The sequence below is a fragment of the Anneissia japonica genome, unplaced genomic scaffold, assembly GCF_011630105.1.
Source record: "Anneissia japonica isolate Jap-2015-1 unplaced genomic scaffold, ASM1163010v1 scaffold287854_len485379_cov200, whole genome shotgun sequence".
Lineage (NCBI taxonomy): Eukaryota > Metazoa > Echinodermata > Crinoidea > Comatulida > Comatulidae > Anneissia > Anneissia japonica.
The window spans coordinates 340,844-361,639 of record NW_022732005.1 but is presented as its reverse complement, the minus strand read 5'-3'; the positions used below and the strand labels follow the sequence as shown (position 1 = coordinate 361,639).

Sequence of the window (20,796 nt, the reverse complement as noted above, 5' to 3'; positions counted from 1 at the left end):
TTGCCAAAATAATTAAGACACTTAATTTTGCAATATTTCTTGCTTATTGCTGATCTTTTAATTAATTAATTTTTTTTTGCTTGTGTAAAACCATCATTTGGCCAACGGCAGGAGAGGAGCGATGTCCCAGAACCTCTTAATGGGGTCCACGGCGCAAGGACCAGAAGCTTTAACAATTTAGTAATTTTAAATGCTTAAGGCCCGTAATCGATGTAAAGCCTCATATTCTGTAAAGGTTACATATGATTATTTTTCACTTCGAATGTTTTGAGTTCTCCTTTGACAGTCACTCTGACAGGAATCTGCCTCCGCAACTGGCACCACTACTTAATTTCAATGAATTATTTTGTTGGAAGCGATTTTAAGTAGCATGATAAAGTGGTAAAGCATATTTTCATCTATATTAGGTTGTTTACAGGCCCATATATGTTTTGGGTTATGAGGCGGAGAAGCTCTGACAAAGTAGCATTTTGAGGCCGTATTTATTGGATTTCTGTAACCCATAATTTACCTTGGATTCAAACTATCGATCGCGACCCAAGTTAAAGTCGCCAACATATTTTGCAGGGTCACCGGACATTTTAGTTGTCGGAGAATGGTAATTGTCCTGTCTTCCTTTCTTTGTGCAAGTTTAACTGTGTGTGAAGTAGCGTTTCCGGAAATGGGCCTTTTTTCCACAAAGTAAAAGTAATTTTAGTTTTCTATCATAATTGACCTTGATTCTTATGTTTGCTTCTCATTGTTTACTCATAGCAAAATACTGTTACCTACTTGGGCGTCCATACAACAACATCATGTAGGAGTATTTTCAAACCAAACATAAAATTACAGGCATAATCGTAAACACAGTCATACAAAGTTTGTTCAACTTAATAGTTTGGTACACAATATGTATTTCTCTGTAATTTCACCCATCCTATATCCACCAAATACTAGAGATTTTAAAGCCTAAAACCTCTTCACCAGTAGAATGCGGTCTACTCATAATAAAAACAAGTCTATGGCAACGTTTTTATTTTTAATCTGCTATGTCATATTTAGCTGAACTGAAACTACCAATCATTTGGTGTTTGTCAATTGATTTGTAACGGATTTAATTCAAGATCTGGATGGGCCACCCCTACTTCACATTGGCCCACTGTTTTGTTTTGGCCTTCACTTTATTAAAAAAATATATTCATTGAATGGTTATTACTTTCAGTTTCTTTAAATATTTTTTTGTATAATTTATATTTTTTCTAGTGGGCCAGAATAATTTTCTTCGCAGGCCAAATTTGGCCTGCGGGCCACCTTTTAAGAACCAGTGGCCTACAAACTCTGATTACTGCAATGTAAGTTTGCTTCGATCTTTTAATTGATTTTATCTATTTATTTAATCCTGGAAAGAAAATACATTCATATTTCTTTCTGTTAAAATGATGCCAGGATTTGCCTGACGGGGATTCGATGTCCCCGACAAGGACTGACTCGCGGACGAGAGAGTCAAGTTTGGTTTCCATACAGTCGCTACACGCTATAGCTGACAGCTTCGGGTGATGCTGATTTTTCGTTCGAAAAAGTCATACAAAGAATATAAAAGCACTAAAACATGATTTGTAAACAGCCCGTTACCATATGTTCACAATCCTGAACTCACTTAGTAGTGAGACCCTGGGGATGGTGGTCTCTTCAGTCTAAGCATTTGACACAAAGCCGCCTTACCGTTTTCATTCATTCATTCATTCATTCATTCATTCATTCATTCATTCATTCATTCATTCATTCATTCATTCACTCATTCATTCATTCAAAAAATGTACAAAACGGTAGCATGCAGCTTAAAATGGCTGTATTACAATAGATACGGTACAGTATATAAAAAACAAATCTATTTTTTAAGCTATAAAATACATTGCACTTAAATTTAAAACTTCAATTCATATTTACACCTAAGAAAACAAATTAAATTAAGTAATAAATAACAAGAATAAGAAACTATATAGGCCCTATAAAAATTTATATTAATGAGAATTTTTTTATATATTATTGGATTACATAAAAGTAGATTACAAAAATTAATTAACAATTAAAAATTATAAACTAATACTTAAAATACAAAAATTATCTGCAGCTCTTCAAAGTTGTGTACTGTACTATTATACTGTTTAATATTGCACAATTATTCACAGGCATATAGTTTTTTTTAATAATATAAGGTTTTGTAAAGTGTGTACCGATTTTAAGGAAAACCACTGTGAAAATATTACATTTTTTTTATTACCAATAAAAAATAACATGTACTAAAACATAATCTATGTATGCAATGGAATAATATGCACACCTAATTTTTGAAAAATCTTCAACGACTGGCGGAAAAAAAATAAAAATAAAATTTTGTTATATAATTTAGCAAAATTATGTATGCAATTGAATAATAATTTTAAATAGAATTCTCATGCGTAAAATTGGTCAACATCTTTAAAGATGTGTTCACTTGTGTTTTACGCATTAAATAGATCAACTAGTCTTTTTTAAAAGTTGTGTTTGCATTATTGTGAATAAACTAGTAATATGAAACCACACTAGAGTATTTAGGTTGCATAAAATGCATCCAGTTTTTAATAGGTTCATTGCATTTACAATTTATGCATAAAATTGGTCCACATTACATTGTGTTTAGGAGTATATGGTCCGTTTTTTTAAACATGACTCTAAATATTTTTGGTTTTTTTTTTTATAAGCCAAAAATGCATAGGCCCCTATTAGAAACATAACAATGCTTACTAGTTTAGATCAGCTTCGTTTAAAATGAATTTCACCATAAAATACCGTATTGAAAGCCAAATGAAATTATTTGAGGTGAAATGGTCCTTATCCGTTCAGTTATAATTTTTCGCGTAAAATTGGTTCACATACACATTACACATTATTTAGTTTTTACACATGAAATGGGTTTTTATTTTAGTAGACAGGTATACATTAGTTGGATTAATTGAATTCCAATTCTGTGAATTTACAACTCAAGTGTGTCAACCCACTTTACCTAGTATTATTATCTCCCTGTAAGAAGAACATACCGGTATACAGTATTGAGTTATATATGATTTACCTTGGCTCTTTGTTGATATACTCTATCATACCCCCATGACTGTATTAAGCAGTCTAAATGCATGAATGTTACGATTTGATCACATTATTATTGTATTTGTTCTATTTCATTTTTATATATCTTATATACGTGCAAAGTATTGTATTCTCATTGTATCATTATTAATAGAGCTACCTGGACATTGAATAAAATAAATAAAAATGAAATACCACAATTTTGGGTGAATTTTGTAATTAATTCTGTTATTAGGTGCATAAGCAGAGCATAAAACACTTTAACATGCCTAAATTATTTTGAGAAATCGTTGGAACCATTATCTTTTGGAACATTGGCTAATAATTTTGGCAATATTCTCCAGTCCAATTTCCAATCAATTCTGATTAGTTTGAATTGAATTTATTAATTAATCACGTAATTAAAACAACAGGACAAGAAAGGCAAAAATGCCACAAACGACCCTGATTAATTAATAGGATAAGCCATAAAAAGTGGGTCCCCTTGAAAACGATTTAAATTTGCACAAAGAACAAAAAACACACACAACGTCTAAAAAGAAATAAAATGCAATGAAAAATTGGTCTAAACATGTTTTTAAAATTTTACAAGTGGAGAGGGGTATACCGTCTTACCAAACAATTTGATGCCTGATGTTTACGGGCGCTATTCGTTATCAAAGTCATTCAGCTAACAGTATCTGTGTATTACCCATCTTTTTCATATTTTGTTTTCCCACTCTGGGCATGTATCTACTCTGATTGGCTGAAAATGAAGAGCATCCATACGTCACGGTGCAAAGCCTGGCTGCCAAACATGCGGTAACAAGGACAATCTTCACGCTGCTGTTGTAGCAGTGAAGAAAATTAGGTCAGCGTCGTAGTCTTTGCGGATGAGATTTGAAGTATTAACAAGAATAAAAAACATTCAAAATCGTATATTTTCTGCTTATTTTCACCGTTTTCGTACCAAATACCGGTTCACCTGATTAATTATGATCGGTCGTAAATTTAAAACAAATGAAATATTTATGCATTGTACTATAAGTGCCATAAAATGAGAGTAGTACTTAATTTATCGACAAGCCCAAAGTTTTCGCTTAAGCGAGAATTTAGGTCTGGTACTTAATTTCTCGATGGTACCTGAATTCTCGTGACACCGGCCATATTTTCGGAGGTCATGTTACTTTTAGAATCATAACTCCTTAACGGAGGGTCGTATGGACATATCGTTTTTGTCTTTATAATGTTCCCAAAGGATATATCTATGTACTGTGTGACTATAAAAAAAAAAAAAAAATTTATTTAGTCTGTCAAAAATTAATTGAAAAAATAGCAACACGCACTATACAAAATCGGTCTTCTATTTTCCAGTTAAGTTTTGACACACTAAACAAATTTTCATTTTTTTATTCATACGGTACGTAGATATATCCTTTGCGAACATTTTAAAGAAAAAAATGTTGACACGACCTCCCGTTAAGGATATATGATTTTTTGAGTAACATGACCTCCGAAAATATGGCCTAAACGCTATATTATCTCTGTTGGTTACGCTTCGCTGCTCAGCGTTGTTTGTCATCAATCGAAGATGTCCGTAGCGTGAAAAAGGCCTATTGATGGCTTCGCGTTGTTGTTGACGGAAGTCACGTCATAGTTGTTGCAAATGTTGGTCGGAATGCGAGTTATAATTTGGTAAATCACTTAGAAGTGTTTCAAAACTAAACTTTCAAATACTTATTAATTTGGTTTTGGTAAGGCTCCAATGGATAGTGGGAATAAAGCCTGGAAGTTTTTCAAGGAAAGGTACGGTAGTACCTTCTTCACGACGTGCATATTGCTGCAGTAAGTCGTCCTACCTTTAGGCCTATGTTCTAGGTTTAAGCATAGAGAAAATAGAACATTCTATTTTCTCTTTGGTTTAAGTCTATCGCTTCATGAAAAAAAAAAGCTCTCCATTCGTTGCAATAGTATTATTTTACTTATTTTAAATTCAAGATTAAATCATAGGATGTTTGTAGTTACTGCCGCGGAATTATCATCATATGACATAACAAATATTATTATTATTATTATTATTACGGATACGTTGCCTACTGGCATAATACCATACCATGGCCTATTTTCAAAAAGGCTGTTTCCCTGCTCCGGGCCCTGGTCAAGATAAGTACCTTCACGACATTGCTCCGGTCAGTGGAGTCGTCGCCGGCTGAGGTATAGGCCAATAAACCTAAGTCAAGAATATTATTCATGACAAATGCTATCGCAGTATGTAAAAAACCCCAAAAAACAAAACAAAACAAAACAAAAACAAAACAAAACAAAACAAAAACGAATCTCTCCATTCTTTGCAAGAGTATTATTTTAGTTATTTTAAATCTTAATTAGGGCCTATTATTACGTACTGGATTAGGATGTACCATACCAACCAGGCTATTATCACCAGCCTGTTTCACAAGTTTGGTTGAGCAATCAATAGGCCTACTACAGTTAAGGGTTATTTTCTACTTTATTACCCACAGTACGGTACTCGACGACAGAGATATAATAGTCGAGGCATAACAACTCCTCCCTGCTCCGGGCCGTGTGTCTATAAAACGAAGACCATACACCCAAAAACGAAGACTCTTATTCTTTTTTCTTTTATTTTGATGATAATACACCTGGCTGTCAGAATATCAAAATGACGATTTTTTTGGGCGTCCGTTTGTTAAATTTTCAAAGGCCTCGTTTTATAGATACCTCTACAGTATATGGGTGTTTACAAAACGAAGACCTGAAAACGAAGACCTTCAATTATTTCTCAATTATCTTATTGTTAGTATTTCAAAGTCATCATAAAACTGTTGCCAGCTATTTCATTATTTCATCCGAATAAAATTAATGAATGTCAAGAAATACTTAAGGGTCTTCATTTTATAGACACACTTAAACGAAGACCCAAAAACGAAGACCCATATTTTTTGTCTTTTATTTTGATGGTAATACACCTAACTGTCACAAAATCACAATTACGAGGTTATTTGAACTTTAGTTTGTGAAATAATCAAGAATCTTCGTTTTATAGACACATATATATGGGCGTCTACAAAACGAAGACCCCCATTTTTCTCCCAATCGTGATGACAATAATGTTTTAAAATCAGTTCATGCTATGTATATATATAGTATTCGTCTTTTTAACACATTTCTACCTGAACCTGAGTCAATTTAATGATTTACTTTTTAACTTTCAAAGCGGCAGTCAATCATAAGGATGACATAATTAATGTTGAAATATTGAATCCCAACACGATGGCGTGTATTTCAATACTTGGAGTATGTATTATACTTTCTTACTTGTATCATCATTTTCATCTTTTTTTAAATATAAAGATAATTCCTGCGGTAGGTTCTGACCCCTTGGAAACGGTTCGTTTCTCCCCATCATGGACCACAATTTTTTGTCGCGAAAAAACACATACAGTAAATTAAACCTGCTGGGAGATGACATTTTGCCTAGAAGGGTCATGAAAGCGAAAAACACATACCGTACTCGCGCGAATAAGCGCCCGGGCGCTTAAAATATTTTTAGCACTTTTTGAGGGGCGCTTATTCAAACGGGGCGCTTATCAAAACAGAGTGGAAATTGAGGGGGCGCCTATGGAAATAGATGAAAATCGAGGGGTTATTATGACAACTTACTAAATTCAAGAGGCACATTTTGAATGAAAAATGATTATATAAGGACATCAGGAAACCGCAAATTACGAATGGTGGTGCGGCGGAAAAGATAATCGTCCAGAGAGCATGGCTTATCATGACAAGAATGCTGTGAGTACATTATTACATAACAGCAGAATAGCAAATGAAATTAGTGCTGGTGGTTACTTGTTGGCCATGCCGATTGAGCAGGATTGCATGATCCTTGCAGGTTTTCTTGAAAACTCAGATGGGAATGTGTTGTTAGGTGCAAATTGTCGGAAAAGCAGTAGGACTAGGCTATAGAAAAAAGTAAGAAGATGAAAGTTGGAAATATACCGTCTGCCCAGAGAGCTCTCATCTGTCCAAGATAAATATCCTCATTTTGATATTGACTAAAGGAGAATGTGATTCCACTCCACACCTCAAATCATGCCAACATCCAGTCCAGAATTGATTGAATTAGTTTTATTCAAATTAAAAGGGGCGCTTATTCAAACGGGGCGCTTAAGGAAATTTTCACGTTAGGAGAGGTGGTTATTCGAGAGGGGCGCTTATTCAAACGGGGCGCTTATTCGCGCGAGTACGGTACTGTAAATTAAACCTGCTGGGAGATACCATTTTGCCTAGAAGGGTCATGAATCGCTTCGCCAGCCCTGGGAACTTAAAAAACATACAATATATAATTATATCCTTCGGGTTTTTGTACCGTTTCCCTGCCTTGGTGATTTTGGCCCTACACAGTTTTGTAATGTATTCAAAGTATTTTTTGAGTACAGCAACCGTTCTAGGTCTCTTTTAATTTTGGAGCAACCCTTCTAGACAAAATTGTAGTTCCCACCAGGCTACTGTATTTAGGGAATCCCAGTCATGTATCATTCATTATTCGACTGGCGTGGCTCATAACCAAGTCTTTGTCATACATATATGTTCTTTGGTTTTTAAAATGAAAGAGCTAATACGTGAAACTGCATACAACGTGTCATAGTGCCTACTCGAAATATTTCCAGTTGTGTGTACTTCATTTAAAGTGTTTTGTAAGTACTGTACTTTTGATTTTGGATCAGAATTTTGAGTTAGAATAAACGGCATTAGATAAAATTCCCCAACAATAAAAATAACATTGTTATAGACATTTGTACTACAGTGGTGGCGTCAGGACCTGCCCGACGGAGGGGATAAAGCCCCAACGGGGGAGGGGGGCTAGTAGAGCGAATCGACCAAAGCGTATGCAATGTAACTAATCATTTATTTTCAAATCCTCATTCTTAAAAATAACACAAATAGTTTAATATAATAATAATAATAATAATAATAATAATAATAATAATAATAATAATAATAATAATAATAATAATATTTTATTCAATCTCAAATGGCAGCATTAACGCTGAATTACATGAGAATACATTAAAACTCGGTAATACAAAACCGAAAAACCAAAAAAGCACAAAAAGATTACAAAATTGAGAACATTAAAATGAAGTTGAGACCTATAAAACTAGAAATAAGATAATATTCATTAGATCAAACATTAAAATTCTATTTACATAATAAGATATAAAAAAAAGCACAAGAAGTGACAATTGGATTATGATTTATACAAAATTACACATTGGTAGATATAAAAATATAAACAATTTACATAAAATTGACTAGAAAAATAACTGTTAGATTTCATATTAAACAAGGGAAATAGATGTGTTGAATCATATTGCAACAAAACCCCGCCTAAATTCTACTATGGTCAAACTTTGGAAACCGCAATAACGAAATTGACATTTATTAAATACTAATTGTCATTATTTATTTAATGAAAACAATGTGGTGGCTAAAAGGACATTACATGTAAATATTGTTTTTATTTGTTTATTCCCCGACAAAAATTACTCGTCTTCCCCGACGGGTGGGGGGGGGGGAGGGCTAATATCCCCATCCCCCTCCCCCTCCTTTCGCCACCACTGTTGTATTAAGGAATTATAGACGGTAGCCTAGGTTGCCGTCTAAGTAGATATGTAACATTTACACCTCTACCAAGAGCAAACATGCAATCAATGCCGTAGCGATGATTTTTTAACTGTGTAGGGGAACTTAATTAAGTGTGGACCCAATAAAAGAGCGGACCTACTTTGACGCGTATTTTTGTTGACTATTGTGTAAGCGGTTTTTCAAATAGATATTAATAGTAGTACTGGGGGAGGGGCTTGGATGGGGAACGTCTGTCGGGCCAAGCATCCCCATTGGGACGCCACTCCTTTGATTTAAAAAGTGGTACACTAGTTTTCTTTTCCTAAATCAAAAAATAAATTACCATTGATCGAATTCTTATCTTATCTGGCTAGCTGGACCACACTAAAATCTTATAAACATATGCATCCTCATCTACCGATACTTAAATAATTCTGTTTATAAAAATCTTTATCAGAGTGAAGGCAAGCACTTGGAGTCATAAAAAAATATACGGGTTTAACCACCCTGGGTGTTACATGACATATTCAGACTTGAAAAAAGGTCTTAATTTTAAATATATTTGTTGCAAAAATAGAAGCCCCCATGGCTGGTACTAAGTTAAAAACTATATGATATGGCATTCATTTTCATACCTCAACATTTCTGTACATTTTTATTAGAGAGGATGCAAATACCTGGATAAAATATTCGGGAGCCTGGGAGAGCACCTGTAGGCACCTGAAAAAGCAGCTGACGTTTGCTGTGGAAGCTTCCTCACCAGCTAATTGAAATTTCATTTTATTTTTCTTTGAAGTATCTACTTTATTTTTGAAAATAAAGTACATCAGAAATCGGAATAAGAATCATATTAATTGTCATAGTCAATTGAAAACTGAAAACAATACTCATTTTTGAAGATGCAAAAACATACCCTTTTAGACAACATTGTAGTTCTACCAGGCTATTGTGGAATCCCAATCACATATCATTCGACAGGCATGGCTCATAACCAAGTCTTTGGCATACGTATATTATTTTGGTTTTTAAAATGAATGAGCCAATAAGTGAAACTGCCTACAGTATATCATAGGCCTACTCGAAATATTTTTAGTTGTGTGTTAAAAGTATTTTGTAAGTACTGTACTTTCAATTTTGGAGCAATCTGGACATGACTGACTTCCCAATCACTACAGTAGGCCTATTTTGACTGTCTTGACTCATAACGTGTTCTATTGTTCTCACGGAAATTGTACCGTCCCTGGCGATGTTTACCATACACGCATACTCGGAACAGTTACAGTTATGTACATGTCACTGTATTCAAAGTATTTTGTAAGTACTTTTGATTTCGGATCAGAAATTTTAGTTTTGGAATAAACCGGCGGTAAATAAAATTCCCAACAATAACAATAACATTGTTATAGACAATTGTACCAAAGAATTATAGTTTTATAGACGGTAGCCTAGCGTCTAAATAGATACGTAATATTTACACCTCTCCCACAAGAGCAAACATGCAATCAATCAATCAATCAATCAATAGGCGTATTCGACTAGTCTGTTTTGAGCAGCTCTTTCTACTCAAAATGCACATGTCGTATTCGACTCGTCGCACTAGCTGTACGAACTCCTGACAAGAGCGGCTCGAACTCCTCGCTGTTTTTTAACGAGCACACTCCGAGCTCCTCAGAAAAGGACCAGTTGAATACGCCCAATGTCGTAGGAGGATTTTCAAATTGTGTAGTGGAATTTAAGGGTGGACCCAGTAAAAGGGCGGACCTATTTTTGTTGACTATTGTGTAAGCGGTTTTTGAAGTAGATATTATTAATAGCAGCAACATAGATGTGTATAAGAGACAGGGTCTGTCCTTTGATCTAAAAAGGGGAGTACACTAGTTTTCTTTTCTTAAATTAAAAAATAAATTACCATTTATCGAACTCTTATCTTATTTGGCTATCTGGACCACCCTAAAAACTTATAAACATATGCATCCTCATCTAACGATACTTAAATATTTCTGTTGATAAAAATCTTTATCAGAGTGAAGGCGAGCACCTGGAGACTTTAAAAAATATACGGGTTTATCAACCCTGGATGTTACATGACATTCAGACTTGAAAAAAGTCTTAATTTTAAATATATTTGTTGCAAAAATAGAAGCCCTGTGGCTGGTACTAAGGTAAAAAATATATGATATGGCATCTGTAGATGCCTAAATTAATTTTCATACTACAACATTTCTGTACATTTTTATTAGAGAGGATGCAAATACCCGGATAAAATATATTCGGGAGCCTGGGAGAGCACCTGTAGGCACCTGAAAAAGCAGCTGACGTTTGCTGTGGAAGCTTCCTCACCAGCTAATTGAAATTTAATTTAATTTTTCTTGGAAGTATCTACTGTATTTTTTGAAAATAAAGTACATCAGAAATCGGAATAAGAATCATTTATTGTCATAGTCAATTGAAAACTGAAAACGATACTCGTTTTCGAAGATGCGAAAACATACATTACATACATTAATATATAAAATGAAAATATACTTATACAAACTAGCACCAGACAATTTTCACAAATCATATACAATAGAGATATAAATATAACAAGTACAACATATTGGAAGCAAGACCAATACTCTACTACAGTATGATTACTAATCATAAACAAAAAGTATTTGAATGGAATTGTTTTCTTGACAAATAACTGATTGTATAATAGCTGATGAAAGAGATAAATGCGGTTATAATAAATAATATATCAGTGAAGTGAAATTATGTAGACTTAGTATATTTAGAAGAATAAATTCTCTTTTTGAAGCAATACGATCATTGAGTTGACCGACAAGAATATTACCCAACTACGGTACAGTAAATACACAGGGGCATCAAACATGCCAGGACAAGTAAAAATTCAAACTGGGATCAGCCTCTGGAAGCACAATATATCAGAGTTAATCCTTGAACTTGTTGCAACATGTGGCAATGAAGACGAGGTGGAGAAAGTCAGAAACTGGTTAGAGAATCCTGATACGATTCCTACAAAAGCCTATACAATTGCAATGACCACGGTAACCTTGGTTGACTTTGTAATTAGTGACGACGACCAATCAACTTGCAAGTAAGAAAACTTCTATATATCATATAGGCCTATAAGATTCCTATGTTATGTAGAGCATGGAGGTATAAAAATAGATACCTCCATGTGTAGAGTAATGTCATGTAGAGTAGAGCATCGCATTGCGATCGGTTGTAGCAATTGCGACACTCAATCGCACCCAATCGCAAAGTCAAATTCGTGAGTGAAAGTTTACCAATAGTAGTCGATAAGTAATCGACATCGCAATTGTTACCAGTTGCGATTGAGTGCTACAATCTTTATTACTCCCGAATACCACGGAATCCAATCACAACGAATTCCACAATTTAATTTTTAGATATTAAATACTGTAGTTCTAAATACAAAAAAAAATAAAACAAGAACGGGATTCTAATAATGTATCAAAACTGAAAACCATGTTAAACTATTGGAGACTGATAGACCGACAGATGGATAGATAGATTGACCGACCGACAATGCTGAGATAGATGCGAATATTTGATGCAGAAAATGAAGTTTATTTATTTATTTATTTTCAATCTTTCGACAATAAACAGAAAAGTTGGACAGCCGAGGAAAAGCAAAAGTTAGAAGTTGGTGATGTACTGTACTCTATGTTTGAATATATTTAGAAATCGAGGGGGCTTATTCAATAGGGGCGCTTAAGACAATTTTCACATTAGAGGGGTGCTTATTCAAGAGGGGGGGGGGGCTTGTTCAAATGGGTACGGTAGGCCTAGCCACCGGAGGCGCACGCCCTGGAATGTAAAGTGTTTTTTGTTGGTCTGAATGCGCTCGTTGAATGCGATCGAGAGTCATCAGTTTTGGATTACCACCAATTACATAGTGTAACATAATGTAGTCTGAATAGAATTTCAGTCTTCAAACTTCTGACTAAAGTGTGTAAACCTTTCCAAAAACCGAAAGGTCCACTGAATAATCTCAGATAAGATAGTATAATACATGCTCCAAATATCGAAATGCACGCCATCGTGGATGATGACATAATTAATGTCGAAATATTGAATCCCGACACGATGGCGTGCATTTCGATACTTGGAGTATGTATATATCTTTTTTGGAGTCTTATTTCAGATGTTTTGTAACATTTCAATTTATAGGATGTGTTTTGGTAAATTTAAAAAGTGCATTCCGTTTCTGCCCATTATTAAAATGTTAATCATCCGAGAAATGGACGAGTCTGAGAAAGAGAGGATTGCAGGACGTTACATAAGAGAGCTTTTGAAGGATGCAACATATAAGGATGATCTGGAAGAAGTTTACAACAAGTGGGAAAAAGCAAGGATAGATACAATACAGAGATTGAGAGATATTGCAGATGAGATGGCCAATGACAGAAGAAATACTAACATTGCCAAAGTAGTCGGTTCTTCAGTGTCCATCGCAGGAGCTGCAGTGGCTGTAGGAGTAACGGTGGTAGCAGCATTAATCCCTGGTGGCCTTTTTTTTGAAGGAGCTATTGCATTAGCTGGATCTGCTTTCGGTTTAGTAGGAGGAGCAACAAATATTGGGGCATCAGTTGTTGTAGATGAATTGATGAAAAGAGCCGAAGCAAAATCTGAAGAATCTTTAAAAAATCAAGCGAGGACCACTGACGATTTAATAAATCTGCTGGATGAATACAAGGAAAAAACAAAGATCCATTTGGAGACAGCTAAAATGTTCGGCGACGTCTTAATGCGTTTTAAACAGCTACACAAGGACAGAGTGGAATTAACTATTGGTAAGCTTCCAATAACAACTTCTGTCTAACATACAAATAATAATAGAGTATTGTATGTCTGGAAAGGGAATTAATATGAAAATAGCTTGTTCCCCTTTCTACATAGTTTATTTCATATTGTCTTAATAATTGTATAGGCTTATCACATAACCTTTCATTATCATCCATAACACTATAGGCCTACTATTATTTACTTCTTATCAGTAATAGGAGATTCTGTCGAAGAAGTGCTCGGGTACGCCAAGTCATTTGTAAAAGGTAAAACGTAATTCCAAAATATTAATATTTTGACAATACTATATCCCATCATCAGTGTATTTGTATTTACATTTGTTTCCTATATACTGTATTGTAATAGTGTTTTATTAATGTGGTGATTGTGTACAGTGGTGTCACGGAGTTTGTGGCGCTCACTAATATTGGGGGCCTCTAATAAGTGAGTGAGGTGAGCGTTAAGTTTGCGAGCGGAGTGAGCAAACAGACTGTGTGGAGGTATGGAGATATAATATGGTGTACAGTCGATGTCAGAGACACATTATGCTGTTAAGTACAGTATAAACAAAGCCCTTTCGGGTGAGGGTGCTGGATTTTGGACCATGGGGTTTCGGGACCCCTAGGGGCTGGGGGGCGGGGAAGACTGTAAGTAATTTTGACGCGAGTAATTTTGACAGGCAAGTAGACCAGTTCTTTAGTATAAGCCATAGCCTTTGGCGATTGTGGTAGAACTATTTTTCACAAGTGGTATAAGGTCTTTTATTTTGTGTCTAGTAATAGCTAGATCCAGACTACTGAAATTGCCTCTTTCCCTGTTACTAATGTTGATGAGATGCTAAAAAAGAAATAATAATTATTATTTTTTTTTTTTCAAAAAAAGTAACAAAGTTGATTAAGGAAGAGAAAAAAAACGTCGAAAAATATGCGTCTAGAGGAAAGGAATTAATCAGAATTGGTGCCACAATGGGAACAAAAACAGGTAAGATGTCCAAAAGGGGTGCCGAAAGTTGGGCCGATCGAAACAACACTATTCTTTCTTTTTTCCCCTCCCAAAGTGTGGGGGGTATGGAGTGGCGGGGCCGGGCCGGGCGACCCCCTAAATCCACCCTTGTTATATATGTATATGTATATATATGTATATATATATACTATGTATATATGTATGCGTATATAATATATATGTATATAATATATATATGTATATAATATTATATATAGAATATTGTTCTCTGGTAATACTGTCTCTTATACACATCTAGATGTGTATAAGAGACAGATATAATATGTATATAATATAGGCCCTACGTATTCAACTTAAAAAAAACATGTGAACTTATCAATAATTTTAGGAAGAAAAATAGGTCAGACCATGAACCACTTAATATTGATGGTGAACAGATTAAAGTAGTTCCCGAGTACAAATATTTAGGCAGTGATTGATGAAAATTTTGAGAGGTGCAGTAATAAGGCTGTCGGGGGTGGGGGGTGTAAGGCAGCTCTCTTAGAAAACTACAAATCATCGGGGTGAAAAAAAAATTATATGTGTAGCAGACTGTAAAATCGAATAAATAAGCCTTTGAAATCCCTAAATTGTAAAACTTTTCGGGGGCTTCACCACCCCTTGACTACTTTCGGAATATTTTTGAGCGGCGTCCGACCACACCCCCTTTCTTCTCGTCAGAGACTTCGGCCACTCCCCCGTCGGGGAACTTCTGGTGCCACCACTATTCTAAATGTTTTTAAACGACGAAATAAATGATATGGTATCAGTGGCGGATCCAGGAAATTTTAATAGAGGGGGTTCACCTCTAAATGCCTGGAAATGTAACTCACAGACTTAAAACTTAAAAATTTAGGGACCCCTTTAATTCGCCACTGGATATAATATGGTGTACAGTTGATGTCAGAGACACATTAGGCATTTTTCGTTTTGACTACGCGGCCAGTCTACTACGAACTAATAGAACGTAACGGACATCTGCGCATGCTCACAACCCTTACTGGCTAAATCGGCGTTGTGACAGCTTCCGCGACAACCCCAATTTCTGAATTTGGCGTGGTGGCAACTACCCTAATATTGACCAATCAGATCACCGGATTGTTTGGCAAACTGCTGGTGACTTTTTTGTTGGGGGTTGCAATTTTCATCGCATCCGCGATCGCGAGCATTGTTCGTTTAATAATGAATTAATTATTAAAACAAGTGAGTAATTAAATGTTTTATGAAGGCCTATTTATACACATGCAATAAATGAGGAATGAATAGTCACCATAAAATTAGGTAAATCAGGGGATCTATTAAAAAAGGGCCTTAGGCTTAGGCTAGCCTAGCCTTGTCAGGGTGATTTTGGGTAAGAGAAAACACATTATCCGCCGCTAGCTAGGGCATCCGCCGTTGATATCGTGGATCAAGGCTTGCTATATAAATATATACCTCTGTTTAAAATTGTTATTTATTTGTACATCATCGTTGCATTGGCAAATTGCCTGAGCAGGCCTGACACCCCTCTTCTCCCGGTTAACGACTCTTTTGACACCTAGGCTAGGCTAGGCCTAGCCAGGTAGATCCTAGCCAACAGTGAAACATCACTCAGTGTTTTCTGGAAACTTTTTATTTTGTATACAGTATTTTTGACTAAAGTTTTTTTTTCACATTTCCTTTTTCAAATATAAAACAAAGGAACATTGTTCTCTGGTAATAAAACCATGTTCGACTAACTCCCCTCCGTAGGCCTATGTACGTGTGCTGCGTCGTCGTAGTTGCCTTAAAAAAACGAAAACAGCTCTTGGTGTAGTACACGAACAGTGTCTTGGCGTTGCCGTCACGGTCCATTAGTTCGTAGTAGACTGGCCGCGTAGTCAAAACGAAAAATGCCTATGTTGTTAAGTACAGTATAAACCAAGCCCTTTCGGGTGAGGGTGCTGGATTTTGGACCATGGGGTTTCGGGACCCCTAGGGGCTGGGGGTCCTGCGGACCGCCGCAGTAGGACAAATAGGCATTACACAACTGCTTGAAAGAAGAGGAATCTGCGAGTGTGAACAAGTTGCCACTTTTGCTGTCTGTGCAGAGACGCCTTAAATAGGAGTATCATTGAGGGTTTGCTGGGAATTTAAATCCAATTTAGCAACTAATTCCTCACACTCAATTGCGTAGTTGGACAGCATTTTAGCATTATATATATATATATATATATATATATATATATAATTAATTTGAAGATGTTGTGGCATATATCTGATACCGTTTGACTCGTTATTTACTATATACCTGTCTCTTATACACATCTAGATGTGTATAAGAGACAGTTTGTACATTAAACATGCAAGGGCGTAATCTCTACGTTCATCAAAAAGTTTCCAATTATTTTGCTTAATAAGATCAATTCCACGAAAATTTATAAAATAAAAATTATTTTTAACTATTCTAGCAGATCGTTTTTGTAGCCTTAATAGAATGTTTTTGTTTTTGTTAGACGTAGTTCCCCACACTGAGATTGCATAGTCCATACAGGGTTGTATTGTACTTCTATAAAGAATATTTAGAAGAGATTCATTTAGTGTTTCTGCCAATTTATTTAGGATGTTAATTTTGTACCCAATAGTTTTATTTAATTTTCGAATATGGTCATTCCAGGTAAGGTTTTCATTAATTTGAAGTCCTAATAACGGATGTTTTTACCTCATCAATTGTTTCATTACCAATCATGGTCATTCAAAGTTTCCATCCATTCATCTCTAACTCGATGAAGGCAAGTGATGGTGGAGTGATATTTTCTGAAGGCATATTGGTCTACACTTATGAGATCATTTTCGCTTAGATAAATTAACCAATTGATTTTGTATTTCTCTTTCAACAATTTTTTTAATATGGCACACCATGGAGATGGGTCTATAGTTAGTCATTGTCTGCTTACATCCACTGCCTTTAATAGATAGGTGTTGTTTTTGCGAGTTTCCAATCCTTAGGAACAATAATATATGTATATATATATATATGTATATATATATATGTATATATATATATATATGTATAAGTTTTATGAAATTTGGTCTTCATGAAAAAATTCTCTAATTATACGATCATCAATCGCAAGCCGACAGGCAATCACCATTATTTGGATTTCCGTAGTTTTCATGAGCCCTAAGCGCTCTATGTATTTAGCCAATGCCTCCGCATTAAATGTATTTCTATTAGCCATTTAGATTGTCATAAGCAAGTGTCTAAATGACATCGCATTTTTTAAATTGCTATTATCCTATATCTTTAATTAAATCGTAGTTAAGCCATCATTAAGGTCACGCAGTGATTTGCAGTGCTATTTCTAGGATACTGTTTCTTTTAGATGGCCCTAAAATTCAATCTCTAGCTCATACACTTAAGAACAATTATAATGCTCTAAAACAGGATTCCAAAATTGAACCCCTTTTTTTGCAATCCACCCATCGTTGCTAGACGACAGCCACCTAATTTTGATTTCATCTAAATTACCTTCACCCACCCACGAGTATGTCAACACACCATGTTTGAAACCTAAATGCCAACTTCGCACCGTTATCACCACTACAGACAGTTTATTCATTGTACTTGGGACCGATTGCAATATACGTACTCCCAGATTAGATTCTGACCACTCCAATGTGATTTATATGATTTATTGCAATAAATGTAACATGCGTAATTATATTGGAGAGACTGGCACTAAACTAAGATACAGACTCAATTAGAGATAAAAATAAGGGATTTCCAGTAAGTGACCATTTTAATTCATCCAGGTATTCACTTTCAAAGTTTCGTTTCATTATCATAGGCAGTGACTACAAATCAACTAAGGAGACTTTGCACAGAGTAGTTACGACGGATCCTCCGTATAAGCCACACATTAAGGGACTTAACAGAGATCTTGGCTTTGCTAGTGGCTACACTTTCACGAACAACTAATTACACCCCGCATTGTCCAATTGTTATTTCATAGCAGTGATGGCGCCAGGACTGCCCGACGAAGGGGCTAAAGGCCCCGACGGGGAGGTGGGATAGTGGAGCGAATCGAGTTGAATTATGGCGAATATATAGTTAGGCCTAAGTTGTCCTGGATATTAAGTACATCCCTGATAAAAAAATCATGGGAAATGTGTTTAATTTCATTTTGACTATGTAATGGTGATGTAATGATTATGAATTTTACTATAGTGTCATTTCCGGCCATCTAGACGTAATTTCCTTAAATTTTCTTTGTCATCTATGGTATATCACACACAAATTAATAAGATCGCTGTCTGATTAGAGGGAGAAATGTATTTGCTTTTACATTTATCCACTTTTCTTTACAGTACTATGATGGGGTTGAAGCTGGACTAGTTCTACAGTTATTTCATCAAGGACGACAAATTCGAATGTTTAGGACAGAAAGCAAAGTTGCAACTGAAAAGTAAGTCTATATTTTACTTAAATGTTAATGTAAACCTCAAATAGAAGCCTCTTTAGGAGCCTTGGATGGGCTTCTTTTTGATAGGTGCCTCTTTTTGAGATGGACTTCTTTTCAAATTAAATGCTGTATATTTTGAAATTGCTACTACACAACATTATTCAACTATGAAATTTGAAATTCTGCTTAATATTTTTAAAATTTTAACCATGAGAGTACAATAAAATAATATTGATACTGACGTTACTGATTTAGTTCTTAGGGTTTCTATTCAAGGTTTAATGGTATTTTAGTCTTTTAGTTCCAATTACTTAATGTACCGTAAAAGGCACAACACTGAAATAAAATGCTTTTTTGTCAAAAAAAATTTGATAATTTAGCCAGGGCTTTGTACATACAATATTAATTATTTTCACAAGTTATAGCAGATTGATTTCCTTTGGTTACAGATGGAGAAATGCCATGCATAGCGCCACCATACTGTAAATAATGGACTTTAAGGAGAATGTACGGATAAAATAAGATGCTCAACAGACTTCCCATTTACAACTACTTGCTGTAAATATCTTTACGAAACTAATGATCTTTCTACCAAAAGTGGTGCCTTAAAATAGTAATTTTGATATAAATACAATAATTTTTATTAAATTTTCTATAAACATTTATATATTTCTAAATATATCTTAGCCATAGGCTGTTCTATTACAGAATGTGTAAAAATACTAGAATTGTGTATAAATAATAATCGGTTTATTGAAAATATTTTCCAGATTTAAATGAATATTAAAATTTAAGTATGGATGATAGAAACTAGCAATTTACAGTAAATTGCTATATTACATAAATATTACATAATTAAATATATTATAATTTCATAATTCTATTGGTGTGGAAGCACTCAAGTAATGTTTACAGTTAATTTGTTTATTTTAAATTTTTTCAGATTTCGTTGAGTACAGTAAAACTTGAAAGAATACTTATTTTTCTATATAAAGGAAATACAAATAATATTTTAGAAGATATACCGTACTTTACTGTATTTTAATTATGTTTATACTAAATAATAGTTAAATTTTAAATCAGGTTTTTAAATTTACTTGAATAAAGCCAAGTTAACATTGTACTCTTTAGTAGTTTTATTATGATCTCCTTTGAAACTTACCTCTCGAGCATAAAAGAAAAATAATGGACTCGTCCTAGCTCACCTATATACGCCCTGCGTGAATGAACAATATCCTTTTTGACTTCGAGACTATAACAGATTTCGGCGAGGAAGGAGAGAGGGCGTTTATCCAGATAAGTATCTCACTCATAGACTAACATCACTACTGATTTGTTTAGTCTATTTCGTGAATATTTACCTGGATAAACCAATAAATGCCAGATAAGCACCGGCAACCGGTGGAGGGCGACATCAATCACAAAAAAGGTACATACGTGACGGCTGAAGAACTGCCTCAGCAACTGAAGCCTGGGAGGCAAGAACTCCAAGGAGAAGGAGGAAAAGGTCGTGTCTGAACGCCACCATGCCGCTTGGAGAATGTCCGGTATTGGAACCCCACAGAACATAAGTCACCTGCTGTCTGAAGCCACACAACCCTCTTAAAAGGCCACTAGTATTTAATGATTGTTTCTAATATACAATAATTTAAATTCAGACACAAATTTTATTAATCTACATATGCATGTCAAGGTGCTTTTATCTGGTCATAACATCAACATCTTTTTCTATCAGTACTCAACTCACAATTCTTAAGGCAGTGTGATGCAGTGGATACAGGATCCAAGGCAGGCAGTTTATGATTTACTAACAGGATTTAAATAT

At 34.9% G+C, this 20,796-nt stretch overlaps 1 protein-coding gene and 1 long non-coding RNA gene across 2 annotated transcripts; both read left to right on the top strand.

Moving 5' to 3' along the window:
- Positions 1 to 7,659: 7,659 nt before the first annotated feature.
- On the top strand, positions 7,660 to 18,487 carry LOC117115530. The gene is made up of 6 exons (XM_033259370.1): positions 7,660 to 7,799; positions 11,531 to 11,830; positions 12,931 to 13,553; positions 13,758 to 13,811; positions 14,428 to 14,526; positions 18,357 to 18,487. The coding sequence occupies exons 2-6, from the start codon at positions 11,604 to 11,606 to the stop codon at positions 18,485 to 18,487; spliced, it is 1,134 nt and encodes a 377-aa protein (XP_033115261.1). The 5' UTR covers positions 7,660 to 7,799; positions 11,531 to 11,603.
- A 356-nt stretch (positions 18,488 to 18,843) lies between these two features.
- LOC117115539 lies at positions 18,844 to 20,098 on the top strand. Its single transcript, XR_004446569.1, has 2 exons — positions 18,844 to 18,974; positions 19,421 to 20,098. It is a non-coding gene; the product is annotated as an uncharacterized LOC117115539 (long non-coding RNA).
- The last annotated feature ends 698 nt before the right edge of the window (positions 20,099 to 20,796 follow it).

Coding starts and splice junctions, on each gene's coding strand:
- LOC117115530 (XM_033259370.1), top strand. CDS start 11,604: ATGCCAGGACAAGTAAAAATTCAAACTGGGATCAGCCTCTGGAAGCAC. Junction 13,554..13,757: donor CAGAGTGGAATTAACTATTG/GTAAGCTTCCAA, acceptor ACTTCTTATCAG/TAATAGGAGATTCTGTCGAA. Junction 13,812..14,427: donor CGCCAAGTCATTTGTAAAAG/GTAAAACGTAAT, acceptor TTTCAAAAAAAG/TAACAAAGTTGATTAAGGAA.